General features: G+C 45.0%; 1 protein-coding gene across 1 annotated transcript; it reads left to right on the top strand.

The window, feature by feature from the left end:
• Position 1: 1 nt before the first annotated feature.
• Positions 2 to 27,891, top strand: LOC123365714 (cytochrome P450 2K6-like). The gene is made up of 9 exons (XM_045008565.1): positions 2 to 394; positions 3,807 to 3,969; positions 5,661 to 5,810; positions 13,770 to 13,930; positions 15,407 to 15,580; positions 19,294 to 19,435; positions 22,705 to 22,889; positions 23,123 to 23,264; positions 27,107 to 27,891. The coding sequence occupies exons 1-9, from the start codon at positions 209 to 211 to the stop codon at positions 27,292 to 27,294; spliced, it is 1,491 nt and encodes a 496-aa protein (XP_044864500.1). The 5' UTR covers positions 2 to 208; the 3' UTR covers positions 27,295 to 27,891.
• The last annotated feature ends 102 nt before the right edge of the window (positions 27,892 to 27,993 follow it).

Raw genomic sequence — 27,993 nt, 5'->3', positions numbered from 1 at the left:
TGGGAATTAGCAAATGACTGGAGAGGAGAACAAATTATTTTGCAGTTACCTGATAGTTTAAATACTATATTATAGGTAAGGTCTATGCAGTAGCTAATATGACGGGCATTAGTGCTTCACGCTGCTAATTTCTGCCAACAGACACTGATCATATTTTTATTGCACCATTGCATTATACCCGGTGCAGCAATTTGATTATTGAAAGGCAATGGAGTGGATGGATCCCATTTCCATATTTTTACTTTTTGTCCTGACAATTCTGTTTATTATGAAAACTAAAAAATTCTGGAATAGCAGCTTCAGAGAGGATTTCCCACCGGGACCAAAGCCTTTACCCATCATTGGAAATCTGCATATAATGGACCTGAAGAGACCCTACCGGACTATGCTGGAGGTAAATTGTTTTGGTGTTTGTACTATCACATTGTTCACCAAACCATGTTATCCTCAAGATCAGAGGGTATCCTCCATCCTTTCTACCTGTTACTATCCTGATGTGTAAAGCAATGTTAAATATAGGATTATTTTGCCTCACCCTGTGTGGGTTGAGCAAGAGAGACAGAGCTTTGAGCAGGGGCGGCTCCAGGCTCCAGCACGCCAAGCGCGTGCTTGGGGCAGCAAGCCACTGGGGGTGCTCTGCCGGTCGCCGTGAGGGTGGCAGGCAGGCTGCCTTTGGCGGCTTGCTTGCGGAGGGTCCGCTGGTCCCATGGCTTCGGCGGACCTCCTGCAGGCAAGCCGCCGAAGGCAGCCTGCCTGCCATGCTTGGGGCGGCAAAATGCCTAGAGCCACCCCTGGCTTTGAGATAGAAACCTGTGGTGAAAACCTGGCCTAATTGAAGGCAATAACAAAACTCCCATTGGCTTCAATATGACCGGGATTTCACCGATGGTGTCCATTTACTTTGGAATGTTATGGATCCCTAACATCAGTCATATCCATGAGCCCAGCATTGTATATAAATGTTCACATGCTTATACTTGCCACCTCTAGCATAAATTTGACAGACCTACTTAGTCATTCTACTGCATGCTAGAAACTGACACAAAGGTCTGGTTTTCAGCTGAATCTGAATAGATTCCACTTTGGGGGACACACGTTTGCATCAACAAATAAGTCTACCCACTATGAATTCTAGGCTCAAATAGAAGTTAGACATTTTACTATGCAGTTTATGTGTTTCAGTACTGTAACAGCAGGTGCAAATTTGTATCCACAAACATGCATGCCTTCCCTAAAGATCAGACTCAGAGGGGTCAGAGTTGTGTTGTATGACCATTTCTTTGAATATTTGTCTAAATTACTTTTTGCCACAACAAATTTTACAAGCAAACTGGACCAAATAGATCCCTGGTGCAACACCACTGACTTCAATGGATGAATTTGGCCCACTATGTTTATCATTTAGTAATCAAGCCTCTACTAGATACATAGATAAAAAGTCTGAAACTTTATACTCACACTGAACTGAAATGTTTAAAATTATAGAGAACTATGACTTGAGAACATATTTTTTTTACCAAATCCTGCTCTCAGCTGCACCAGCCTTACATTGGAGTAATTGCATCAGAGGGTTGCCAGGCATCTGGTTTTCGACGTTAAAAGTCTGGTTCGCAACACAGCATGAGCCCAGGGTTAAGACAGGCTCCCTGTCTGTCCTGGCTCTACGTAGCTTCCAGAAGTGGCTGCCAGGTTCCAACGGCCCCTAGGCGCATGGGTGATCAGGGAGGCTTCATGCGTTGCCTTTGCCAACCTCCTGCCTCAGCCCCTAGCCCATTCCTGCCCCAAACCCCTGATCTCCGGCCCCACCCCAGAGCCCGCGCCCCCAGCCAGAGCCCTCACATTCCTGCATTCCACCTCCTGCCTCAGCCCCTAGCCCATTCCTGCCCCAAACCCCTGATCTCCGGCCCCACCCCAGAGCCCGCACCCAGGGGCGGCTCTAGCAATTTCGCCGCCCCAAGCACGGCGGCACGCTGCGGGGGGCACTCTGGCGGTTGCCGGTCCCGCGGCTCCGGTGGACCTCCTGCAGACGTGCCTGTGGAGGGTCCGCTGGTCCCGCGGCCCTGGTGGAGCATCCGCAGGCACGCCTGCAGGAAGTCCACCGGAGCCGCCTGCTGCCCTCCCGGCGACCAGCAGAGCGCCCCCCGCGGCATGCCGCCCCAAGCATGTGCTTGGCATGCTGGGGCCTGGAGCCGGCCCTGCCCGCACCATTCAGCCAGAGCCCTCACCCCTGCCCCTGCCCCCGCACCCCAACCCCCTGCCCCAGCCCCAGCCCAGTGAAAATGAGTGAGGGTGGGGAAGAGTGAGTGATGGAGGGAGGGGAGATGGAGCAAGTGGGGAGTGGGACCTTGGAGAAGGGATGGGACCTCAGAGAAGGGGCCGGGTAGGGGTGTTTGGTTTTGTGCGATTCAAAAGTTGGCAACCCTACTGCATTACCATCAATGGAGTTACACTGGTTTTATACAAGTGTAGCTGGCTCTACGGTACCGCTTATAATTTGCTAGATTCATTAACTGTATATCTCCTGTGGTTGTTGAATAATTGTATTTTTTTATATACAATTGCTTTATGAGATGAGTGCAGACAATGAAATGACTCAGAAGTCCAGGCATCTGAAAATATATCTGCAGTGCAAATAAATCAACTTCAAATTTGAACCAAACAAATCCGTGAAATACGGCTTACAAATAGACTTGTGGGTATGTGTGCACATATAAACAATGAGAATATTTTCAATGCTAACTAAAGACTCTGAAACCAAACTCTCCCTGCCTCTTTGAGCCAGCAGAGGAGGAGATTTGATCTGAAAAGCATGAAACAAAAGGAAAGTGGTAACATGAGAAATGGAGTTAGGCTTTTAAGGTCAAAATGAGGCTAACCTGATTGACAGGCTGGGCAGCTCCTTCACCATGGAGGAGTCCTCAGACCTGTGTAGAGCTAGTATCTCTGGCTCCTGGGTCACCACCCCACATAGCATCTGGCAAAGAAGTGGGAGGGGTATGACTGGTGAGCTGCTGTGCACCAACTATCCCTAGTTAGTGCAAGTGAACCTGGGGAACCAATCCAGCCAGCATAATTTAGAGCAGCCCCATGACTGCTCTAAACTCTGTCCTCTGGGCTGCAATAGAACTGGACCTCAGATCAGGGGATTGCGGATTGGTCCTGCTTTGAGCAGGGGGTTGGACTAGATGACCTCCTTAGGTCCCTTCCAACCCTGATAGTCTATGATTCTATGAGTCTATGATCAGGGAGGTGCAACCAGCTCCTTTTCACTTTGTGTTATTCCCTGCTGAGCTGCACCCTGTGGATATTGGGTACAGACAAGAATCTGTCCCTATATTTTCATGCTCGTCATCTGAACAGATTGACTTAGACTGTAAGATCTTTGTCACAGTGACCATATTTATGCAGCACCTAGCACAATAAAGTTCTAGTCCGGACTGAACACTTTGGGAACTATAGGGTGACCAGCCAGCAAGTGTGAAAAATCAGGACACGTTTTTGGAGGGGGGGATCTAGTTGTGTATATAAGACAAAGCGCCTAATATCAGGACATCTGGTCACCCTAGGGCATTATGACCCAGTGGGAGTTAGACACTTAAATACCTTTGAGGATCTGGGTCTATCATCATAATTAATCATTAAAACATGGAATGATAACCTTATTACTAACCACTGGTTCTTTTTCTCTGCACTTAGGAAAGAATTTGACATTGGAATAACATACAGTCATGATGGCAAAATAGTGTTGCACCAGCTGTGAATTTCACTTCTTTCTTTAAGTCATTGTATTTTCTTCCCCATTTAAGCTGTCAAAAAAATATGGCCCAGTCTTCAGCATTCAGATGGGATGTCAGAAAATGGTGGTGCTGTCGGGATACGAGTCGGTGAAGGAGGCTCTTGTGAACCAGGCAGATGCATTTGCAGAGAGACCTAAAATCCCAGCATTTGAAGAGATTTCCAAAGGATATGGTGACAGTTTTCTTGTTACTCATAAGCCTAACTTACTCAAACAAATAGAATGGTTTCTCTGTGGAGGGAGCAAATGGCTTAGGGGCTGGCATGCCAATTTGGATCAGTATGTATGTCAATCAGCATAAATGAGGAGTAACTTCAGAGAAGTTCATGGACTTGAGGCTAAAAGTGGCGTGAGTGAGAGCAGAAACAGCCTTAACAAGCTATGAGTTCCTTAGAACTAGTCATACCCCCTGTACCCATGTCTAAGGGAGGCTAAGTTGAGGTCCCGTGCTGCAGAAGCGTAAGGAGATGTAGCTGACTTTCCTGATATTTTTGTGAGCCTCATGATATTGAGTATTTTTCACAAAGCCCCAGCTCCTGGAATCATGTGAAAACATCTACTTGTATTTTTTTTTAAAGTTTCTAATGGAACCTACTGGTGTGTGTGTTACAGGTTCCACACTGTGCTGCTTCACAGAGGATTTGAGTTGTTACAACTCCAAATTACAAGAGCTTGTCTGTTTAGCTCAAACAGTAGCTGCCAGTGCTTTAAACACTGGAGGTGCTTGATTTAATCCCCTCTGCATCAGCCGTGAAAGCCCCTGTTACACTAGCTCTGGTTGAGGTAAAAGCTTGAAAATATGAATCTGAAAGACTGAAAACCCAGAAGGCAGTACAGAACATACAATTTGAGTTTTTTTTTAAGATTTGTTATTTTTTAAAAACTTATGAATTTTAGTACCTGGCTGGTGATTTTTAATGCTTGGGGTTGACAATATGGAAATAGTCTCCTCTCTAGTTTCACTTACATCTTCCCCTGCCTCTCTTTCCGGATCCTCAGCCACCATCATAGGCCTAAATCCTACAATGAGCTCCATGCAATGGAATTCTCTGCCCATGCAGAGCTAATTCCAGAACTGGAGTAATTATCCTCTCCTAACCATTGGTGGGATGGTTGTAAATAGGTCTCGGGCAGACAATCTTCCCTATTCGGAAAAGTATGCAAGCAAATTCTTTACTTTAAGCATGTATTTAACTTCTGTTGACAACAATGGGACTTAAACTATGCTTAAAGTTGATCATGTGCTTAATACTTTACTAAATAGAGATGTCTTCCTGAATCAGGGCCTCACTGAGTACAAAGGGATTGAGAGGAAGGGAATGTAACTAATGCCACCTCGGGTATGACCTCTGAATTTGGCCCATGCTCGAGATAGTGATTTTTCTGGATGTTTTTGCTAGACTGAGTGATTATAAAGCTCAATAAATATGTTTTAAAAATTACAATTTAAAGAACTTAGATAAATACTTTCATCTAATTTATCACACTGCCAAAACATAGCAAATCAATATCATGCCCAAACCATTCTGATTACTGTACGCTATCAAAATGTTAATTTATTATGATGTGTCTTAGGGCTGGAGGAAATGTTTCTCATTTCAAAGTGTCCATGATACTGGGATGGAAAAAACAGAAAAACATGTAGATTAAATTTTCATGACAATAATCTGTTCTTTTATCAGATGTGCAACTGGGCGAACATTTTCAACCATCAGATTTCTAATGAAAATTTTTGTCCCTAAAATCCCCCTAAAATCCCCCCAGCTCTAGCGCATGAAAATGAATGTTGTGGGTGTAAGGTTATATCTCTAAGAAGTATTTATTTTAATTATTCCGCTGACTTGAAGCTGTCCCTCCACTTCAGGTGTTATTTTTTCTCATGGCAATAACTGGAAAGTGATGCGAAGATTTACTCTCACGACCTTACGAGACTTTGGAATGGGCAAGAGGGCCACAGAGGACCGGATTGTTGAAGAGTCTGGATTTCTGATTGAGGATATTGAATCTCGTAAAGGTGGGTGTGTGTTTCACTCCACAGACACGTCTAACTTTTGTTGCATGTGCCTTTGAAGAGGCACGAAGACAAAATTTGTCATCATCTCATCCAACATCCACCTTTTTAGGAAATGTCACCATCCGTGTTGTGTTGATTTTGACATCTTTTTTTCAGCAACTGAAAAGCATTTTGTGAAGCAGTGAGATTTTACACTCCTCTGTTGCTCTTTCTTTCTGCTGGGCACGTATGGCCTGCTGAAGCCAGCTTTTCGATCTAAAAAGCGTGCAACCATAGCCCCTCCCCTTGTTCATCCCCAATCTGTGGGACCTGGAAATGTAAGGCCTCATGCGCTGTGAGTCATGTGAGCAGATCTATTAAACGCTGGGCCAGATTTTCAGTGGACAAAATCTGTCCCTCCATGTGCGGTTCCTCCATTAGTGACAATCTTTGATTAGTTCAGAGGCACCAGGAATTGAAATGAAAGGTAACTGCAAGAACAGAATATTTATAAAACAAACACATTTGCTTCCCTAGTTCAAAATAGAGCCCGAAATGCCCTTTGATGCAAGATACCCTAGAATAGGAGACATAGTCCTAGATCCTCAAAGATGTTTAGGTGTCTAATTCCAACTGAAATCATTATACCTTTGAGGATCTGGGCACTAATATACAATTAGTTTTCTTTTTATTCAGTATTACTTCTTACTTGGCTTTTTACCATTTCTGTGAATTGCAGTAGACAGCTGTTAGATTCTGAGAGTTAGTTGGGTGTTTGTGGTGACTTGTAGCACTTATCTATATACAGTTTGTGAATGCTGTTTGATTTTATCAGCTCTCTGCATATTTATGCCCTTATGGCTGTCCTCTGGTGTATTCTTGAATCATACTTCTTGGGCTAAGGAGAGAGGGGCTGGTGTCTGGATGTCTGCCTCTGAATGGGACAGTCTTTGAGGATCATCAGTTGAATGAGCCTTCCCTTAACAGAACAATGGCATGGTAGCAACCTAAGTAAAACCAGTTTTTCAAGTGTGGACTCTGTTGAATGGTAACTACCTGAGAGAAGTCCTTGGTTACCTGAGGGAGGTTTTGAGGCTGACCAGGAGGTTCACATGACAGAAGGGATTAGAAGTACAAAAGGAGCAGGTCTGTTTGTGAGCAGCTCTGTCACACCAACCAGAACAGGAAGAGAAAACTAACCTGGAGGAGAGACGTCTATGAGAAGGGACTGGCTATAGTTGCTAATTTTCTAATTGCTGAAAACTAGACCCCCAAGACCCCAACCCCACGCCACCTCTTCCCCCGAGGCCCTGCTTCTGCTCTGCCTCTTCCCTTGAGGCCATGCACCCTGTTCCACCTCTTCCCCAAGGCCACACCGCCACTCATTCCTTCTCCCCCTCCTCTGTCGCTCCCTGCTCTCCTCCCTCCCTTGTCCTCATCACTGGATCGTCTCCACCTCCCTTCCCCCCACCCCCGCCCTCAGCTGGGCTCACTCTGCTCTGGGACTACGACAGGAGTTGCAGCCTGGCTCAGGGCCTGCCTGCCTGCAGAGAGGAGGTGGCACTGGCTGAGCAGGGGCTGGCACAGGTTGATAACCCGGCGCCTGCATCCCACCGGCAGTAACCAGACTTGGTATCTGTTCAGTGCATCTGACCAGACACTGCCAGGTCCCCTTTTTGACCAGGCATCTGGCAACCCTTCCCGGGACCCTAAAAGACATTGAACAGATCCCAAGGAATGCTCAAGAGTGGTGAGGAAACTGAGGCATACAGGGAGGGGAGGTGGAGGAAGGGTACAGTTTGGGAGAGCTGGAGAGGTGTGTGTGTACTGGGAGGAAGTATATGGAGGGGGTGTGGAGGGGTGTTTGTGTACCTGGAGGGGGTATTTGGGGAGTACTGGAGAGGCTATATCGGGGGTTGCTGGAGGGAGATCTGCAGTCTCATGCCTGAGGTGGGAGGAAATGTCGCTCCCTGTCATGGTGGCAGGGTGGCTGGCTGAGACCCAGGACACAGTGCCAGACACCAGTCAGCACCTCCCTGCACGATTCTCCCTTTCCCCAGGGTTGGGAGCCAGGGCCTGGGTTGGCAGGAACCTGCAGCTGCAGGGAAGGGGCCAACCAACTGTGGCTGCAGGGGAGGGACCAGTCGGGGCACAGAGACCTGCACTTTCTCAGCTTCATTGTCTGCTCCACAAAAAGCCCAGACATTTCCTCTGATTTGAAAAATCCACCTGGACAAGGGGGTTACCAGGTGTCCAGTTTTCAACCAGAACGCCCAGTCGAAAAGGGACCCTGGTGGCTCTGGTTGCAGGTGGGGGCGGGGCAGGGCTAAGGCAGGCTCCCTGCCTGCCCTAGCTCTGTGCGGCTCCCGGAAGCGACCCCCAGGTCCTTGCGACCTGTAGGTGCATGGGTGGCCAGGGAGGCTCTGCGCGCTGCCCCTGCCCTGAGTTCCTGCCCCACAGCTCCCATTGGCCAGGAACCGCAACCAATGGGGGCTGCGGGGACGGTGCCTGAGGGCACGAGGGGAGCAGCTGGAGCCTCCCTGGCTGCCCATGCACCTAAGAGCTGCAAGGACCTGGTGACCGCTTTCTTTAACCTGTGGTAAGTGCCTCCAGGACCCCAAACTTCCTCCCGTACCCTAACGCCATGCCCCAGCCCAGAGTCTCCTCCTGCATCTAAACTCCCTCCTGCAGCCCACACACCAACCCCCTGCCACAGCTATGAGCCCACTCCTGTACCCAAACCCTTCATCCCGAGCTCCACTCCAGAGCCCACCTCCCCACCAGAGCCTTGGAGAAGGGGCGGGCCAGGTGTGGGGTAGGAGGTGGGATTGAGATGTTCATTTTAGTGTCATTAGAACATTGGCAATCTTACAAAGGGCAGAGGATCAAAAAAAGAGGAAACATCTGGGAAAACCTGGACGAATGGTAACCCTAACAGGATCCCACTTCCTGAGAATGGGTACCAGACAATCTATGCCCGGGGAGCGAGCTGAGAGGGGCTGAAGAAAGTTCCAGAAGCCTACTCAGACCCATGTGAGCTTAAAAGATCACAGAGCCAGCAGATGGGCCCAAAGCCAGCAGCTTCGATAGTGTCACAGAAAAGGACCATTGGTCTGTGATAGTGGTTAAGGCACTAGGCTAGACCTCAGGTAGAGCTGGGGTCAATACCTACTTCCCCCAGTCTTCAAGAAAGTATCAGAGGGGTAGCCGTGTTAGTCTGGTTCTGTAAAAGCAGCAAAGAATCCTGTGGCACCTTATAGACTATGCTACAAAATGTCTGTTAGTCTATAAGGTGCCACAGGATTCTCTGCTGCTCTTCAAGAAAGCCACTTAATCTTTGTTTGCCTCAGTTCTCTCTGTAAAATGGGAATTAATAATAATTCTTTTCTCCGCCCTTTTTCCTGTCTATTTAGGTTGTGAGCACTTTGAAGCAGGGACTGTTTCTCACTATGTGTATTTACAGTGTCTATCACAATGGGGCCATGATCTTTATTTGCCGATCTCTAGGTACTACCGTAATAGAAATACATTGTAATAACTCACTATTAACCGCACTCTTTGCACAATCTCTTCTTGCATTTGAATGCTGGTTTTAGAAAAGCCCTCTGAGATCGCTACAATTATGAATGCTGCAGTTGCCAATATCATTGTGTCATTATTATTTGGAGAACGGTTTGACTACAAAAATCCCACATTCTTAAAACTACTAAGTCTGATGAGTGAAAACATCAGGCTGGTTAAAAGTCCGTCAGTTACGGTAATTCTGGTGATTTTAAAGTCACTATTCAAGTGCAGGCAGTACACACACAGTAACTCTGTGCTGTATACTTACATGACATCAAATCATTTCTACCAATCAGAATAGTCCAACAAATTAGAGGATAATACATCTGTCTATCTAGCTATATGCCCCTACACTTACCATCATAGTAAGTGGGTGTCTGCCAGATATTTATGGATTTATCCTCACAACATCCATGTGAAATACTAGTTTCCTCACTTTACAGATGGTGAAATGAGGCACAGAGAGATTAAGTGACTTGCCCTAGGTTAAGTAGGAAGTCTGTGACAGAGCTGGGGATTGAACCTAACTCTCCTGGATCCCTACATAGCTCCTTAACAACAAACCCATTAAAAATGTCTGACCATAATTAATTTGAAGTTCAGTGGCAGTTGTGTATAAAGTCTGGAGGACATGAACCAAACTAGCTCTGAAATGAATTCCTTAGTAGTTCATATATTTACATATGTATATGAAATGAGTTTATATTATAACAAATCTATAGAGATTTAGGACTTCCAGGCAGTCAGTCGCTAGCATGTTACACAGCGTGGTGGTAGTGGAAATACAGGTAAAATCCTTGTACTCCAGAAAAACGAAGTGTTTCAGTTCCCAGACTAACAGCACCTCTAATCCCCTCTGGTCTCTCTGAGCACAGCCCCTCTAAGTCAAGGAAAGTGTGGGCCCCTTGCTGAATGAGGGAGGGAACCTAGTGACAGAGGATGTGGAGAAAGCTAGTGTACTCAATGCTTTTTTTGCCTCTGTCTTCACAGACAAGGTCAGCTCCCAGACAGCTGCACTCTGCAGCACGGTAGGGGGAGGAGGTGACCAGCTCTCTGTGGAGAAAGAAGTAGTTCGGGGCTATTTAGGAAAGCTGGACAAGCACAAGTCCATGGGGCCGGATGCGCTGCATCCGAGGGTGCTAAAGGAGTTGGCCGATGAGATTGCAGAGCCATTGGCCATTATCTTTGAAAAATCATGGCGATCGGGGGAGGTCCCGGATGACTGGAAAAAAGCTAATGTAGTGCCCATCTTTAAAAAAGGGAAGAAGGAAGATCCAGGGAACTACAGGCCAGTCAGTCTCACCTCAGTCCCTGGAAAAATCATGGAACAGGTCCTCAAGGAATCAATCCTGAACCACTTAAAGGAGGGGAAAGTGATCAGGAACAGTCAGCATGGATTCACCAAGGGCAAGTCAGGCCTGACTAACCTAATTGCCTTATATGACGAGATAACCGGCTCTGTGGATGAGGGGAAAGCAGTGGATGTACTATTTCTGGACTTTAGAAAAGCTTTTGATACAGTCTCCCACAGTATTCTTGCCAGCAAGTTAAAGAAGTATGGGCTGGATGAATGGACGGTAAGGTGGATAGAAAACTGGCTAGATGGTCGGGCTCAACGGGTAGTGATCAATGGTTCCATGTCTAGTTGGCAGCCGGTATCAAGTGGAGTGCCCCAAGGGTCGGTGCTGGGGCCGGTTTTATTCAATATCTTCATTAACGATCTGGAGGATGGTGTGGACTGCACCCTTAGCAAGTTTGCAGATGACACTAAACTGGGAGGAGTGGTTGATACGCTGGAGGGTAGGGCTAGGATACAGAGGGACCTAGACAAATTAGAGGATTGGGCCAAAAGAAATATGATGAGGTTCAACAAGGACAAGTGTAGAGTCCTGCACATAGGACGGAAGAATCCCATGCACTGTTACAGACTAGGGACCGAATGGCTGGGCAGCAGTTCTACAGAAAAGGACCTAGGGGTTACGGTGGACGAAAAGCTGAATATGAGTCAACAGTGTGCCCTTGTTGCCAAGAAGGCTAATGGCATTTTGGGTTGTATAAGTAGGGGCATTTCCAGCAGATCGAGGGACGTGATCATTCCCCTCTACTCAGCACTGGTGAGGCCTCATTTCTGTGAATTGTAGTAGACAGCTGTTAGATTCTGAGAGTTAGTTGGGTGTTTGTGGTGACTTGTAGCACTTATCTATATACAGTTTGTGAATGCTGTTTGATTTTATCAGCTCTCTGCATATTTATGCCCTTATGGCTGTCCTCTGGTGTATTCTTGAATCATACTTCTTGGGCTAAGGAGAGAGGGGCTGGTGTCTGGATGTCTGCCTCTGAATGGGACAGTCTTTGAGGATCATCAGTTGAATGAGCCTTCCCCTAGCAGAACAATGGCATGGTAGCAACCTAAGTAAAACCAGTTTTTCAAGTGTGGACTCTGTTGAATGGTAACCACCTGAGAGAAGTCCTTTGTTACCTGAGGGAGGTTTTTGAGGCTGACCAGGAAGTTCACATGACAGAAGGGATTAGAAGTACAAAAGGAGCAGGTCTGTTTGTGAGCAGCTCTGTTAAACCAACCAGAACAGGAAGAGAAAACTGACCTGGGGAAGAGAGGTCTATGAGAGGGGACCGATCAGAGTTGCCAACTTTCTGTTTGCTAAACCCAGACCTCGAAGGCCCCATCCCCTCCCCACCTCTTCCCTTGAGGCCATGCCCCCTGCTCCACCTCTTCCCCAAGGCCACGCCCCCACTCATTGCTTCTCCCCCTCCCCTGTCGCTCCCTGCTCTCCTCCCTCCCTCTTCCTCATCACTGGATCATCTCTACCCCCCGCTCCCCCTCAGCTGGGCTCACTCTGCAATGGGACTACGACAGGAGTTGCAGCCTGGCTCAGGGCCTGCCTGCCTGCAGAGAGGAGATGGCACTGGCTGAGCAGGGGCTGGCATGGGTTGATGACCAGGCATCTGCACCCAGCTGTAACTAGACTTTTGATGTCTGGTCAGTGCTCTAGGATTTTTGCCGCCCCAAGCAAAAAAGTTTTTGCGGAGAAGCAGAGCAGCGGCACATTCAGGGGAGCAGGCGGAGCGGAGGTGAGCTAGAGTAGGGGGTGCAGGAAGTAACAGGGGATAGAGGAACCGCTCCCCGCTCCAGCTCACCTCCGCTCCATCACTGCTACCTCCCTCGAGTGCCCCGCTGCTCGGCTTCTCCTCCCTCCCAGACTTGCTGCGCGCGAAACAGCTGTTTTGTGTGCAGCAAGCCTGGGAGGGAGGGGGGAGAAGCGGAGCGGCGGTGGCGCGCTCTGGGGAGCAGGCAGAGACGGAGGTGGAGGTGTAGTGGAGGTGAGCTGGGGCGGTGGCGGGGGCACTTTTTCCCCATGCCCTGGAGTCAGCACCTATGATGGCCGGCACCAGAATGCCACCCCTAGAAATGTGCCGCCCCAAGCACCTGTTTGTTTTGCTGGTGCCTGGAGCTGGCCCTGCCCACCTCAGAGCAACATCTCCCAGCTGGAGCCCTCCCCGCTTCCCCCCACACTGCACTCCAACCCTCTGGCCCAGCCTGGAGCCCTCTCCCAAACCCTGAACCCCTCATTTCTGACTCCACCCAGAGCCTGCACCCTTATCCAGAGCCCTCAGGCCCCTCCCACACCCCAACCCCAACCCCTTGCCCCAGCCTGGTGAAAGTGAGTGAGGGTGGGAGAGCGCGAGCGCTGGACAGAGTGGGGATGGGGCAAGTGGGGGCAGGGCCTGGATGAAGGGGCATGGCAGGCTGTGCTGTGGAGATGTTCGGTTTTGTGCCATTAGAATGTTGGCAACCCTATGAATGGCAGAGGATCACAAAAAAAAAAAAAGGGAAACATCTGGGAAAACCTGGACGAATGGTAACCCTAACAGGATCCCAGTTCCTGAGAATGGGTCCCAGACAATCTATGCCCGGGGAGCGAGCCGAGAGGGGCTGAAGAAAGTTCCAGAAGCCTACTCAGACCCATGTGAGCTTAACAGATCACAGAGCCAGCAGATGGGCCCAAACCCAGCAGCTTCGATAGTGTCACAGAAAAGGACCATTGGCCTGTGATAGTGGTTAAGGCACTAGGCTGGACCTCAGGTAGAGCTGGGGTCAATGCCTACTTCTGCCAGTCTTCAAGAAAGCCACTTAATCTTTGTTTGCCTCAGTTCTCTCTGTAAAATGGGAATTAATAATCATTCTTTTCTCCGCCCTTTTTCCTGTCTATTTAGGTTGTGAGTGCTTTGAAGCAGGGACTGTTTCTCACTATGTGTATTTACAGTGTCTATCACAACGGGGCCATGATCTTGATTTGCCGATCTCTAGGTACTACCATAATAGAAATACGTTGTAATAACTCACTATTAACCACACTCTTTGCACAATCTCTTCTTGCATTTGAATGCTGTTTTTAGGAAAGCCCTTTGAGATCACTACAATTATGAATGCTGCAGTTGCCAATATCATTGTGTCAATATTACTTGGAGAACGGTTTGACTACAAAAATCCCACATTCTTAAGACTACTAAGTTTGATGAGTGAAAACGTCAGGGTGGCTGGAAGTCCATCAATTACGGTAATTCTGGTGATTTTAAAGTCACTATTCAAGTGCGTGCACTACACACACAGTAACTGTGTGCTGTATACTTACATGACATCAAATCATTTCTACCAATCAGAATAGTCCAACAAATTAGAGGATAATGCATCTGTCTATCTAGCTATATGCCCCTACACTTACCATCATAGTAAGTGGGTGTCCACCAGATATTTATGGATTTATCCTCACAACATCCATGTGAAATACTCGTTTCCTCATTTTACAGATAGTGAAATGAGGCACGGAGAGATTAAGTGACTTGCCCTAGGTTAAGTAGGAAGTCTGTGACAGAGCTGGGGATTGAACCTACCTCTCCTGGATCCCTACTTAGCTTCTTAATAACAAACCCATTAAAACTATCTGACAATAATTCATTTGAAGTTCAGTGGCAGTTGTGTATAAAGTCTGGAGGACATGAACCAAACTAGCTCTGAAATGAATTCCTTAGTTTTTCATATATTTATATATGTAGATGATGTGAGTTTATATTATAACAAATCTAAACAGTTGTGTGCCACACGCAGAGAACAGGAGAGACCAAGGTGCCACCAAGGCCTGAGGCCCCTACAGTGGCCGGGAAATGATTAGGTAGGACATGCCCAGTTGATCCCTTAAGTCTGTACTAGGCTATTCTTATCTCAGAAGCCATTGTGTGGCTTCCTTGTTTGCCCTTCCCACAGCCCCTATTGAATTCAAGCATTATCGTATATAACAAGTATTCCCCCATACTAATATGTGCTATGCAGCCATCTAAATAACTAGGATACACGTCAGTATTCATGGATTCTTACAGAGCACCTCCTACAGGATTCGCAACACTTATTCCATTTCATCCCTCCCTTCTGTCACAGTGAATTTAAAATAGAATTTGTATTAGCAGTAGAGCTGGCTCAAAAATGAAATGGGACTTTTGGGAAAAAATCATTTACTTGTGTTTTTTTCTGTACAAATTTGACATTTCAAGGGTTTTTTGACTGGCTCTGGTTAGCAATATAGACCCTCTGAGATACTGTTGAGTAGTTCTGATTCCATCCAGTGGAGGGCAGTAGTTATGCATACACACTATCCAGATTGTTACAGTATATTCAAAATGGGGCTACTGAATCTACCTTCTAGGGTACATGTTCACGGGATAGAAAATTCATGATTGTTTGGTGGCACAATGCCAAAGGTAAAAGAACCAGGATGGATAGCAGTCTAGGAATTCTTGCCCAATTCTGTGCTTCAAGACAGGCAGGGCCTCTGAGGAGTGAGGGCTTGTTAGCTGCTCATACCCCCAAGCACAGCAGATAATCTTTCTATGCCTCAATTTCCTTGTCTGCAAAATGGGCATAACGACAGTCACTTGCTTTTATGAATTGCTTTTAGATCTTTGGCAGATAAGTGCTATAATAGGTGTTAAGTATTCTCATAACTTATTTTTGCTTACTCTGACATCTTAAATTCTTTCAGCTATATAACATGTTCCCAGCCCTTGGATTTCTACTCAAGAATTTCAAGATTCTTTTGCAGAACACAAGTGAATTGCATTCTTTTATACAGCTTACTTTCATAGAACGCCTCAAAGGACTGGACAAAAATGATCAGAGAAGTTTTATTGATGTATTCCTTGTAAGACAACAGGAGGTAATTATGATTGCTGCAGACTTATAGGTTTCCTTTTCATATTTTATATTTAAAAACATATTTGAATGAAAAATTAGCATTGGTAAAGTATGCACCTAACAAACTAGCAGAGTTGAGCAAATAGCTTCAAATGACTAATGTACACAACAAATTTTGGCTCCAGCTTTGCAATAAGAATTGCATGAATGGAACATTTGGCCTGCATAGAGTCCTACTGGTTTTAGTAGTTCAGGAGGTCCATCTATGCAATTCTTGCAGCAACCAGGGATAAAAATCTCTCATTGCTAGTTGAATATCCCTCCGTTAATTGCAATTTCCTCAAATGTACTGATTGTTTGAATTTGCTTGACAAACGTCTTTCCAAATGTTTACCTGATGGAGTAATCCATAAAGATTCAAAGTTCTAACTGTTTTGGTTACTTGTGATTGGTCAGATTAGTCACATCAGGGCCGGCTCCAGCTTTTTTGCAGCCCCAAGCAGCTAAGTGAAATAAATAAATTAATAAAGACAATCGGTGTCACTTTGGCAGCAGCTACATCATGCTGCTTCATTCTTCTGCGGCAATTAGGCGGCGGGTCCTTTGCTCCCTCTTTTCCTCTTTGGCGCCACTTTGGTGGCAGCTCAAGAAGGAAGAGAGGGACTGAGGGACCCGCCGCCAAATTGCCGCCGAAGACCCGGATGTGCCGCCCCTTTCCATTGGCCGCCCCAAGCACCTGCTTCCTTTGCTGCTGCCTGGAGCTGGCCCTGGTCACATAATATTTTTTCTATTATTATTTTATTATTACAATAGCACCTAGGAACCTCGTTGTGGGCCAGGACTCCATTGTGCTAGGCAGTGTACAAAAGACGGAGTAAATAGGCAGTCCCTGTCCCAGAGAATTTACAGTCTAAGAATAAGACAAGAGACAACAGATGGATATGGAGATGTGAGGCTATGTGGGCATGAGGGAGCACAAGGAAACTGTGAGACAATATTGGTCAGCATGATAGGCCATGGTCTCAGTAGACCAGTGGCCTAACTGCTGTCAAGCTTTCTGTAGACATCACAGCAAAGGAGAGTTTTAAGGGGGGATTTAAAGAAGGAAAGTGTGTTAGTTTTAGAGATGCTTGTTGGGAGCTCCTTCCAAGTGTTTGGGGCAGCATGGGAGAAAGGAGCTGTCTGAGGAGATATCTGAGTCATTAGCGATGGGGGGAAGCGATAGACATGGTATATTTTGACTTTAGTAAAGCTTCTGATACTGTCTCTCCTGACCTTCTCATAAACTAGGGAAATGCAACCTAGGCAGCACTACTATATGGTGGGTACATAACTGGTTGAAAAACCATTCCCAGAGAGTAGTTATCAGTGGTTCAAAGTCATGCTGGAAGGGGATAATGAGTGGGGTCCTGCAGGGATCAGTTCTTGGTTTGGTTCTGTTCAATATCTTCATCAATGATTTAGATAATGGCATAGAGAGTACACTTATAACGTTTTCAGATGATAACAAACTGGTTGGGGTTGCAAGTGCTTTGGAGGATAGGATTAAAATTCAAAATGATCTGGACAGGCTAGAGAAATGGTCTGAAGTAAATAGGATGAAATTCAATAAGGACAAATGCAAAGTACTCCACTTAGGAAGGAACAATCAATTGCATGCATACAATATGGGAAATGACTGCCTAGGAAAGAGTACTGCGGAAAGGGATCTGGGGGCCATAGTGGATCACAAGCTTACTGTAAGTCAAGAGTGTAACACTGTTGCAAAAAAAAGCAAACAACATTCTGGGATGTATTAGCAGGAGTGTTGTAAGCAATACACGGGAAGTAATTCTTCTGCTCTAATCTGCGCTGATTAGGCCTCAACTGGAGTACTGTGTCCAGCTCTGTATGCCATATTTCAGGAAGATGTGGACAAATTGGAGAAAGTCCAGAGAAGGGCAACAAAAATGGCCTATGAGGCGCCTATGTGTGGAATCCCTGTCATTGGTGGTTTTTAAGAACACAGTTAGACAAACACCTGTCAGGGATGGTCTAGGTATACTTAACCTTGCCTTGCCATGGGGCGTGCACTAGATGACCTCTTGAGGTCCCTTCTGACCCTACGTTTCTATGATTCTCTATTGGAAGCAATCAGAAGGGGAAGCCAGTGGAGGGATGCAGATTGGGGTGACGTGGTCAAAGCAATGGATCTTTCCTTGGGCAGAGGGACAAGCAGGCCACTTTGAAATGCACTTTCTATGACAAGAGTCGGCAACCTTTCAGAAGTGGTGTGCTGAATCTTCATTTATTCACTCTAATTTAAGGTTTTGCGTGCCAGTAATACATTTTAACATTTTTAGAAGGTCTCTTTCTATAGGTCTATAATATATAACTAAACTATTGTTGTATGTAAAGTAAATAAGGTTTTTTACATGTTTAAGAAGCTTCATTTCAAATTAAATTAAAATGCAGAGCCCCACGGACTGGTGGCCAGGACCCAGGCAGTGTGAGTGCCACTGAAAAGCAGCTCGTGTGCTGCCTTTGGCACCCGTGCCATAGGTTGCCTACCCCTGTTCTATGAATAGTTTTGCCAGGAAAAGCCAATATCTCAAATATTTGCAGAAAGATAGGTGTACTTGGTCAAAAGGAACCAAATTTCCTGTGGACTTTTTCTTTGTTGCTGGCTTATTTCCCGGCTGCCCAGACATGGATACAATTCACGTGCATCACAAAAGAATGAGAGAATGAACTACAGATAACAATAAAGTATAAAAAGAGCAAAAAGAATAGGGTGTGATTGTGGCTTAATGGATCAGGCAATGGAGTGGGACTTGGATGATTGCTGGTTCTGCCGCTCATCTCTTGGGTGACCTTGGATAAATCATTTAGCTTCTCTGTGCCTCCATCTTCCCATCTATAAAATGGGCATAATGACATTTGCCTCAATTATAAGCACTTTGAGATCTACTAATTATTGTTTATGAAATAGGTATTAATGTTATTAAGAGTCCATTTGCATTGCCATTGAAGCCTCTAGCAAAGATACAACTGACACCAAGAAGAGCGGGATCACTGTCCAGTAGGCTTTGCATATGTAGCCTTTACTGACCAGGACTAAGTCAGTGCAGAATTTTTCACCATAATAGTGTTACAATAATCACCTGTCCTGATCTCCATTTTTTGCTTAGATGCATGAGTACAGGTGGTTGATTGTGCAAGATGGCAAGCTGCACATGTGTGTATCTGAGGTTGGACTCAATCACATATGGAGTAATTGTCCTGAGCTGACTCAGATAGGTCTGGAAGACCAGAGATTGAACTGCACTCAGCATATTAGCTTCCCAAGTCTATGGCACTCAGATTGGTTGTGGTTGCATAGGAAAAATACACTTCTCTTTGAGCTTGATTGTGGAAGCTGATGAGCACTCTGACTGTGATCCAGTGAAACACTTAAAACATGCTTAACTTTAAGCATATTCCTGATTCCTGGCATCGGTGGCTCTACCCCTGTGCTTAAAGTTAAGCATATGCTTACGTGCTTTGGTGACTTGGATCCAGAGTGCTCAGCACTTTTCAGGACTGATCCTTAGTAGAGAAGATACCTATATGTTTTTGAGGGCATCTGATCAAAGCCCTCTTGGTTCTTTTACATTTATTTTTTACTATATACTTTATTAGTTAGTAAATATGATTTAGCTCTGTAAGTTATAACTGTCCACTAGAGTTTTTAGTGAGTTAATATTTTTTTTTCAGGAGAAAAGTAATACCAATGGATATTTCCATAATGCCAACTTAATAAGACTTGTGACCAACTTATTTGCTGCTGGCATGGAGACCACTTCCACCACGCTGCGCTGGGGACTTCTGCTAATGATGAAATACCCCCAAATTCAGAGTAAGTGCTTTTGTGACAGCTGCTAGCTTGACTGGCACAGGAGGGTTGAACAGGAAAGCTGGGGAGCTAACAGCATAAACTGCTACAGCTTTAGAGCTAAAGAGTCAGGCCTGACAGCAGAGAGCTGTAACAGATCCATATCCTCAGTAGGTCAGGCACAGAGTGGGACATTACCAGTGGGTTATGCTTTTAGTTCCTTAGAGCCAGATTCTGATCTTGGTTACACCTATGTAAACCTGGAGCTATTCCATTCTACTCATTAGAATTGTTCCAGACTTACACTAGAATTTTGCTCTTGAGAAGCAGAAAAATTCAGAGCAGAATTTAAATGGTCATGACCATGAACACAGTTGTAATAATTGAGATCACACACACCTCCTTGAATTGTGAGCCTGACCCGTGGAAAGTGGGTGAAGGGTCATGAATTGTCACAATGACATGTTATAGAAAATTGTTTAAGAAAAGATTTAAGAAGGAGATAAACGGAATTAATTTAAACACAGGGGAGGAGGTGTCTAGTGGACATTGTTATGAGTGTGACTAGTAAACAAGAGGAAAAGGGAACCAAAATCAATGTATCAAAATTGTTACTTTGGAAATTAGACCTAATTGGTGCACAGAATAATGAGAGGATGGACCATTCTACCCACCACTCTTGGGGTGGGCCTTAAAAAGACACTTGGGAAGTTAAAAAAGGAACTTCTACAATCCCCGCGGTTGCAGCAGAAGGATTTTTACCATAACACTCAGACTTTAATACTCCAGTAGGGATGCTTGACCATCATCACTGCCCCAGCAAGGACCCAACCTGATACATGTGAGATCTTGTTCTCTCTTCCCTTCCCTCTTGTGTCTCTTTCCATCCTGCACAATCTTTCTCCTCTCCTCTGTGTGTGTGTGTGTGTGTGTGTTTGTGTGTGTATCCCTCAGCTTTTCACCTGACCCTGAAATCAACAGCACTGTACTGCACCAGCTTGACCAGGTGAGACAACCCAGCCAGCTCTGGTTGTCCTAAGAAGGACCAGTGAAGGAGAGGGACCTTAGCCAACCAACCAGATGATGTTCTTGGTTGGGGAAGCAAGCTGGGGTCCAGAGCAAGAGCTGTCATAGCCCAACCTGCCAGCCGAAAGCATTGTCTGTGACTGACCCACTGCCCTGTATTCTGAGAACATCAACAAAAGCTGTATTTCCCCCACCTGTCCTGTCTTATCTCTTCTCTCCCCTTTGTTTCTGTGTGTTTTGTCAAACTTTGCCTTCCCCACCCCCCCGAAAATAGACAAAACTTTTCTGAACATTTCTATGGTGGTTCCTCATATTTCATCCAGCTCTAATTACTTGTTAAATCCCAGTGGTATGTTCACTACTGAACAAAACAGAAGACAGAGTCCGTGTCCCCAGAGAACTTCCAGTCTCAATAGACAGGCAAAATAATACGAGATAAAAAGGAACTGATCTCACCTGTGGTGTGTTGAGGCAGTTTTAGTAAGCCATGCAACAGCTTGCTTGTATGCCTTAAAGAGACAAGGTGGGTGAGGACATATCTTTCATTGGACCAACTTCTTTTGAGCTTACACAGAGCTCTTTTCCGTACAAAATGGTGTACTCCATATGGTGTGACCTCATAGGAGGCACATGCGAGGTCACACTGTGCAGAGGTTTGTTCTACAAAATAGAATCCTCCATGGGGGCTGGACAAGCCAGATTTAGCCTGCCAGCTGGGCAACACACAGTAAGTTGGGCATGACTTGCATATATAGACCACACACCACCAGCTCTCATTTACTTCAGTACAGCTCCACTGGTCTCAGTGGAGTTACTCCTGATTACAATGAGGTGAGGTCAAACTCTGGCCACCTATGTTCTGGAGGACCCAGAGTTTGGTTCTATAATAAAGCAAGGGTTTTGGTTTTTGTGTGTGTGTGGCTGGTTTTACTTTTATGCTTTTTCAGTTGCTTCCCCTAAATCCTTTCTCTTTGGCTCTTATAATAACCACACACAAAACCATTGCCTGCACATCTCAAACTCTGTTTCAGACATTCACAGGATCATTCCTTTCCAGTTCTACTTGGTGGCTTCTTGCCTGAAGGCTGCTTCAGGGCACCATGGGAAAAATCCTTCGTGCAAGAAATTGACAGAGTCAACTGGGAAGCCTCAGTTGCAAAGGCATTGAAAACTGTTTTAAATAAAATCCTTTCATAATCTCAGGTCACAGTGGCGCACAGCCTGTTCCTGTTTGTTTGATTAAGTACAGAAGGGCATGATCTAGTGCTCTGACGCAGGCCTGGGTGCTAGGAACTCCTGAATTCTGAACCTGACTGTGGCCTTCCCAGCCTCTGTAAAAAATAAGATAATAGTACTCATGCATCTCAGGATTGCTGGGAAGTTAACTAGTTAATGTTTGTAAGTGCTCTGATGGTTAAAAATAGAACTGTGCAAAGATGGAAGTTCCATTTCATGAAGGCTTTTGAGATTCCCCCATAGGGGGAAATTCAAAAAAAAAGTTTTTGGGGCAATTGAAATATTTTGTTTCAACAAAATCAAAATGCTTCATGTGAAAAGTTGACATTTTAATTTTGTATTATATTATCATATAAAATACACCTCTAGCCCAATATAATGCGACCCGATATAACACGAATTCGGATATAACGCGGTAAAGCAGTGCTCCATGGGGGCGGGGCTGCGCACTCTGGTGGATCAAAGCAAATTCGATATAACACAGTTTCACCTATAACGCGGTGAGATTTTTTGGCTCCTGAGGACAGCATTATATCGAGGTAGAGGTGTGTGTCATGTAATACAAAAAAGTAGTTTCAGAACAAAAATATCGAAATATTTGACTGCAAAAATGTTAAAAATGTGACATTTTTGACATTGCCAGAACTTACTTTTCCCCAGTTTTCTTCCAGAACAAAATTTCAGCAGACTTGACATGATTTCATGAAGCATTTCAGTTTTAACAGAAGGGCATGTTCTAACAGAATATGTGCCATCAAAGTTTCTGCAATCAGCTTTAGTTTAAATGACTGTCTAGCCAGGTAATAGGATAGGTTACTTGTGTTTTCAGAAGTTCTCTATTTAGTTTTGATATTGACAAATAAATGTTTATAAGCTCTAATATTGTCAGCACTCCATTATTTCTGGAAACAGAGACAGATTTTGGAGAGCTTGCAATATCACTTTAACATGCGCTTGTGCACCTCTCAAAGCCACAATGCACAGCATTTCTTAGAGATAACGGAATCCTGATCTCTATGATATTTTCTCAGGCAAAGTCCAAGAAGAAATTGCCAGAGTTATAGGATCAGCCCAGCCACGAATCGAACATCGAACTAAAATGCCATATACGGATGCAGTTGTCCATGAAATTCAGAGGTTTGCTAATATCCTGCCCATGGGCCTGCCTCATGAAACTACTGAGGATGTTACTCTTAAAGGCTTCTTTATTCCAAAGGTGAACAGTTTGTGGTATTGCTTTCCTTGTGTTCTGTGACGTCGTTAAAGTCCTGATTCAGCTGATTGACCCTTTTAAGTCCTGGTTCACTAATTAATGTTGAATCGCATTGGATGTCCCATGGCAGTATTTGCCATAGCATCATTCACTTACTGTAGCTTAAATGCTTATATCAAGCTATAGTCAAGAGAGCATATTGACCTATGGAATAACTCCACTGACTTGATTTACAGGGAACTTACATCATCCCCTTACTGGCCTCTGTACTGCGGGATGAATCTCAGTGGAAGAAACCAGATACATTCAATCCTGAGCATTTTCTCGACTCCAAAGGAAAGTTTGTAAAGAAAGAAGCTTTCATGCCTTTTTCAGCAGGTACTTTCTATTTTCATTTACTGCTGTGGGGATAGATATCCAAGTTTCAACAGACTATAACGTAAACTTGTGGGTCTTTAAATCTCATCTTCTGTTTGCCCCTTATGTGGGATAATCTCCCGTTTAAGACTGTGCTACTGCTGAAGCACATGTGCACCATTGGGTACTCCAATTTGCAACCTGAGGGTGCAGTTAGAGTCCCAACTGCTTTTAAATGATCAGACATCAAGGGGAACCTGATAACTGTCTTCAAATGTTCCCTAATAAAGTTGTGGAATCCTCGTCAGTGGAGGTTTTTAAGAACAGGCCAAACACCTGTCAGGGATGGTCTGTGTATACTTGGTCCTGCCGGATTGTGGTGGGGAATAGACTAGATTACTGTGATGGGGTCTCCGGAGAGGAAGCTGGACTGCTGAGCCGCTGAGCCCTCTGTCCCACCAACTTGGGGGGTCCCTCTCGCTCTGTGATGCTGTTGTCAAGTCACAAACCTCTGGCAGGCACTGCACTTACACAGACATCCGCAGGCAGGGACACACCCAACTGAGTTACATGAATGCTTCTCCCAGCCACTCATGAACCAACAATAGAGAGGCTCCAGCTGAATCCCCTCAGCTCCCCAGAACTGTACCATCTTGTCCCGGTCCGAAGACTGACCACTGTAAGTTCATTATTCAGTCTGCCCCTCCCTCGATGGGGAAACGACACACACTAGTCTTTGTAAACTGAGCTGAGATTTCTCAAGCACTTCGACCAAAACACGTTGCTTTAGATAAAATATAAAACAGATTTATTAAGTACAGAAAGATAGATTTTAAGTGATTATAAATAGCAGGCATAGAAATCAAAGTTAGTTACTTGAGAAACAAAAAGAAATTTGTAGTCTGAGTTCTACAAACTAAACAGGATTTGAATCAAGCAGTGTCTCAACCTGACAGATGGTACAAGCAGGTCACAGATCCTCAATATACAGGCTGGGACTGCCTTCCAGCCTGAGACCACCCTCCCCCAGTTCAGTCTTTGCCTTCCAGATGTGTTTCCAGGTGTTGAGTTGTGGGGTGAGTGCGGCCAAGTGGTGATGTCACTTCCCCTGTTTTATAGCTTCTTCCAGCTTGCTGGAAAGATCTATGCTGTGACGTGGGGATCAGTCAGTGCCCATTGGTCAACAGTCTCCATTGCATACGTGCTCTCTCAGAAGTCTCCATTGTATACAGTTTCTGGGATAGTGGATTCTTTCCTTGGTGGGTGTTGATGAGCCATTAACCTCTGTATGGCTACTCCATTGTTCTACCTGAAAGGCTGGATGTGGGTGTACCCGACCTCACAACATATTTCAGTAACCCACACCTAGCAAAACATCATAACGTCAGATAGAGTGACAGTGCATACAGTCCAACAGGATGTTAATGTTCAACAGATCAAGACTTTTAAAATGATACCTCATAAGGCATACGGTGTACAAAATCTATCCTAATTATAAGACAGTGGTGAATATGTGGGTTCCAGGGTGCTGCTTTGAAGTATAGAATTTCACAATGACATCTCGAGTCCTACATTTCTGTGATTCTATATAGCAGCTGTGACCCAGATGGGGTATTATCCACCTATAGCTGGCTGGGAGGTTGCAATCATTCCTTTCTAATGAGGATCTTGCTAATCCTCCATGACTTTGTCACTTCACTATTAGGCTACTTGGATACATTCTATGGCTCCGATTAAGGTGATCATCAGTTGATGTCAATGGGACTTATAATAATAATAGGAGATATACCAATCTCCTAGAACTGGAAGGGACCTTGAAAGGTCATTGAGTCCAGCCCCCTGCCTTCACTAGCAGGACCAATTTTTGCCCCAGATCCCTAGGTGGCCCCCTCAAGGATTGAACTCATAACCCTGGGTTTAGCAGGCCAATGCTCAAACCACTGAGCATTCCCTCCCCCCATAGCATTTGCTTAATGTTAAGCACTGTCCTGAACTGAAGCCTATCTAGGTATGTTTACACTGCAATTAAAATCCCATGGCTGGCCCACGCCAGCTGACTCAGGCTTTGGCTAATGTGCTGTTTAATTGCGGTGTAGATGTTTGGGCTCAGGCTGGACCCCAGGCTCTAGAACCTGCAAGTTGGGAAGGTCCCACAGCCTGAGGCTAAGGCTACACTGCAATTAAACAGCCTTTAGCCCAAGCCCCGCGAGCCTGAGTCAACTGGCTGAGCCAGCCATGGGTGTCTAATTGCAGTGTAGACAGACCCCTTTGAGGTTACACCGCGAATCAACTCAGAAGCTGAAAAAAGTGCAAATTGCGGCAGTTTGCTTAAGTGGAGTTTCTCATCCCGCTCACAGAGTCCCAGTGTGCTGTGCTGTGCGCTGTTGGTCTGTGGGGGCAGTTTAAGATGTCGATTTTGACTAGAGCTGATAAAATATTTTTTGCAAATGTTGCCTGATTTAGGAGGTTAATGTTATTAATTTGGATAATATGGGCTATAAGCTCGCCAATTAATCTAATCCGAAGATAATAAAGCTCTTGTGCCAGAATCAGACTACACAGAGTTTGCAAAGGATCCTCGGGGGTATGACAGGACGCTCACACTGAGACCAATATAGTCTTAAAGACTCTTATTGAGATAAATGGAATTATAATCAACTAGTAATCAAATGGTAAAATAATCAGAGTTACAAATGCAATACTATTATTCTAAAGATACATATAGCATTATATACTATACAACTTTTGATTAATATATTGTCCAGCCTCGCCTCTGACATGCCAAAAGAGTTCAGGTCCAGGTTCCTTAATTCTTTGAGTGGGAGGTGCAGAGGTTAGAAGAAGTTAGAGCTAAGCACTATTGAAGCTAACTTAGAGTTTTACTGAACTAACTGACTTAAAACTTAAAATTAAGACCTCACAGACTAATAAAAAAAAGAACTAAGAACCTTGGATCTTTGAAAACTTAGAAAACAAACCCAGAAGCTTACTTTGCATGGTGGGTCACCCCTTGTATGGGGCATGGGTGCTTGAGCCCTCTTTCTATGTCCAAAACTTAGTTTCCTCACCCGCTGAAATGTTGGGGTACACTTACTCCATAGGCTGTTATGTTTGTACAGATAGATGATATATATACACATATTAATTATAATAAAGTAATCAAAACACTAAGAAAATAAGAAACCTATAAGAAAAGATATATAGGCAAGCAAGCAGGCTAGCCCTTTAGGCTACACAAAGTGATAAAAATTTTGAAAGGAACTTCATGCTGTGGTGTCTTGAAGCAGACTGTTCTTCACAACATTTTGCACTGATTTTTTTTTATTTTCAAAAGTTGCAGTTTTCTTAAATGAAATTTTTCACAAAGGCAAAATTATTTGTTTTAAAAAATTCAATTCTGAAAAGCTGACAATGGAGAACAAAAGCCAATCCAACCTCAAGACTGAAAATGAAGGAGGGGAAAAACCCTGAAAATTGTAAATTAAAAATAAAAGCAAAAAATAAAATCAACCCTGAACATTTTTTTTAAAAAGGGGGTGGGAGGGTTATTTACTTGGTTGTGGTTTTTTAATTTCTCCTGGAATAAAGGCTATATATATATATAAATTAGTGGCTGCACCAGTAATATTTTTGAAGAGTAAATTTGTTCCGATTGAAAGGTTTAGAATATAATCAAATTTCCATTTTTTTACTAGTAGGTGTACTTGTAAGAAGTCCTGTTTTAAACCACACCTGTTTATTCTTGAAGTAAATCCATGTTTAAACTCTGGATTTACCCTGTATTACTAAGAAGTTGTGCTGTGGTTTTTACTCCTTCTTAGAGTTAAACAAGCAACTGTTTTTTGTTGTGCGTGTCATTACAGGTCGGAGGATTTGTGCAGGCGAGACTCTTGCCAAAATGGAGCTCTTCCTCTTCTTTACAAGCCTCCTGCAGAGGTTCACTTTCCATCCTCCTCCTGGAGTTACCAGCTCAGACCTGGACCTCACCCCGGCGGTTGGGTTTACCACGCCCCCAATGCCCCATAAGATCTGTGCTGAGCCACGTTCTTAGAGCTCCTTGTCTTAGGCCAGTTTGGTAGATATAGGTATGATGGTCAGAAAATCACATGCCTGACATAGCTATGCCAGCAACACCCTCCCCCCATGTAGATGCAGCTTATACCAAGAGAAGAGTCTTTGTGATGATCTACTTGATGTTGTTCAGGGAGGTCGTTTAAGGTCCTGGCAAAATAACTCATTTTGCCAGCATATGGTGTGTCTCCACTACAGGGCTTTGCAGGTATAGTTACACCGGTATAGCTGTATCATCAAAGCCATTGTGGTGTAGACTAACCCTTACTCATGTGTATCTTCAGACTCTCCCTAGTACCCTGCCGTGCACTGGCCTTTGCCTGTGGCTTGGCCCGTGGTTTGTTAGGACCCGATCCTAGCCTCAGCTACACCAGCAACCCCATTGACTCCAATGACATAAGCAAGTTTGCACAGGTGTAACTGGGACTAGAGTCTTGTATTGTCTGTTACATTGTACAGCCTCAGAGGAGCCTCCGTGCCTAGCTCAGAACTTGGCCATTCGCAACGAAGAGGCAACATCCACGGGAGAGAGAGCTGAAACAGCATAGACTGATGCAGAACACATGGTCAAATGTCCTCTGCACCAAAATCCCCTGGATGTTGCTATCTCCACAGATGCTGACCTTGCATCTTCAGTTGTTATTACTCCCTACGTTGGTGATTTCCAACTCGGTGGGAG

The sequence above is a fragment of the Mauremys mutica genome, chromosome 3, assembly GCF_020497125.1.
Source record: "Mauremys mutica isolate MM-2020 ecotype Southern chromosome 3, ASM2049712v1, whole genome shotgun sequence".
Classification (NCBI taxonomy): Eukaryota; Metazoa; Chordata; order Testudines; family Geoemydidae; genus Mauremys; species Mauremys mutica.
Note: the sequence above shows the minus strand (reverse complement) of the source record. Positions and strands in the feature narration are given on the sequence as shown.

What these genes read in the sequence shown, in the direction of transcription:
- LOC123365714 (XM_045008565.1), top strand. Translation starts at nt 209, where the DNA reads ATGGAGTGGATGGATCCCATTTCCATATTTTTACTTTTTGTCCTGACA. An exon ending in CTGGAAGTCCATCAATTACG is followed by an intron (nt 13,931 to 15,406) that starts GTAATTCTGGTG and finishes AAATTCTTTCAG; the next exon opens with CTATATAACATGTTCCCAGC. An exon ending in GAAATACCCCCAAATTCAGA is followed by an intron (nt 19,436 to 22,704) that starts GTAAGTGCTTTT and finishes ATATTTTCTCAG; the next exon opens with GCAAAGTCCAAGAAGAAATT.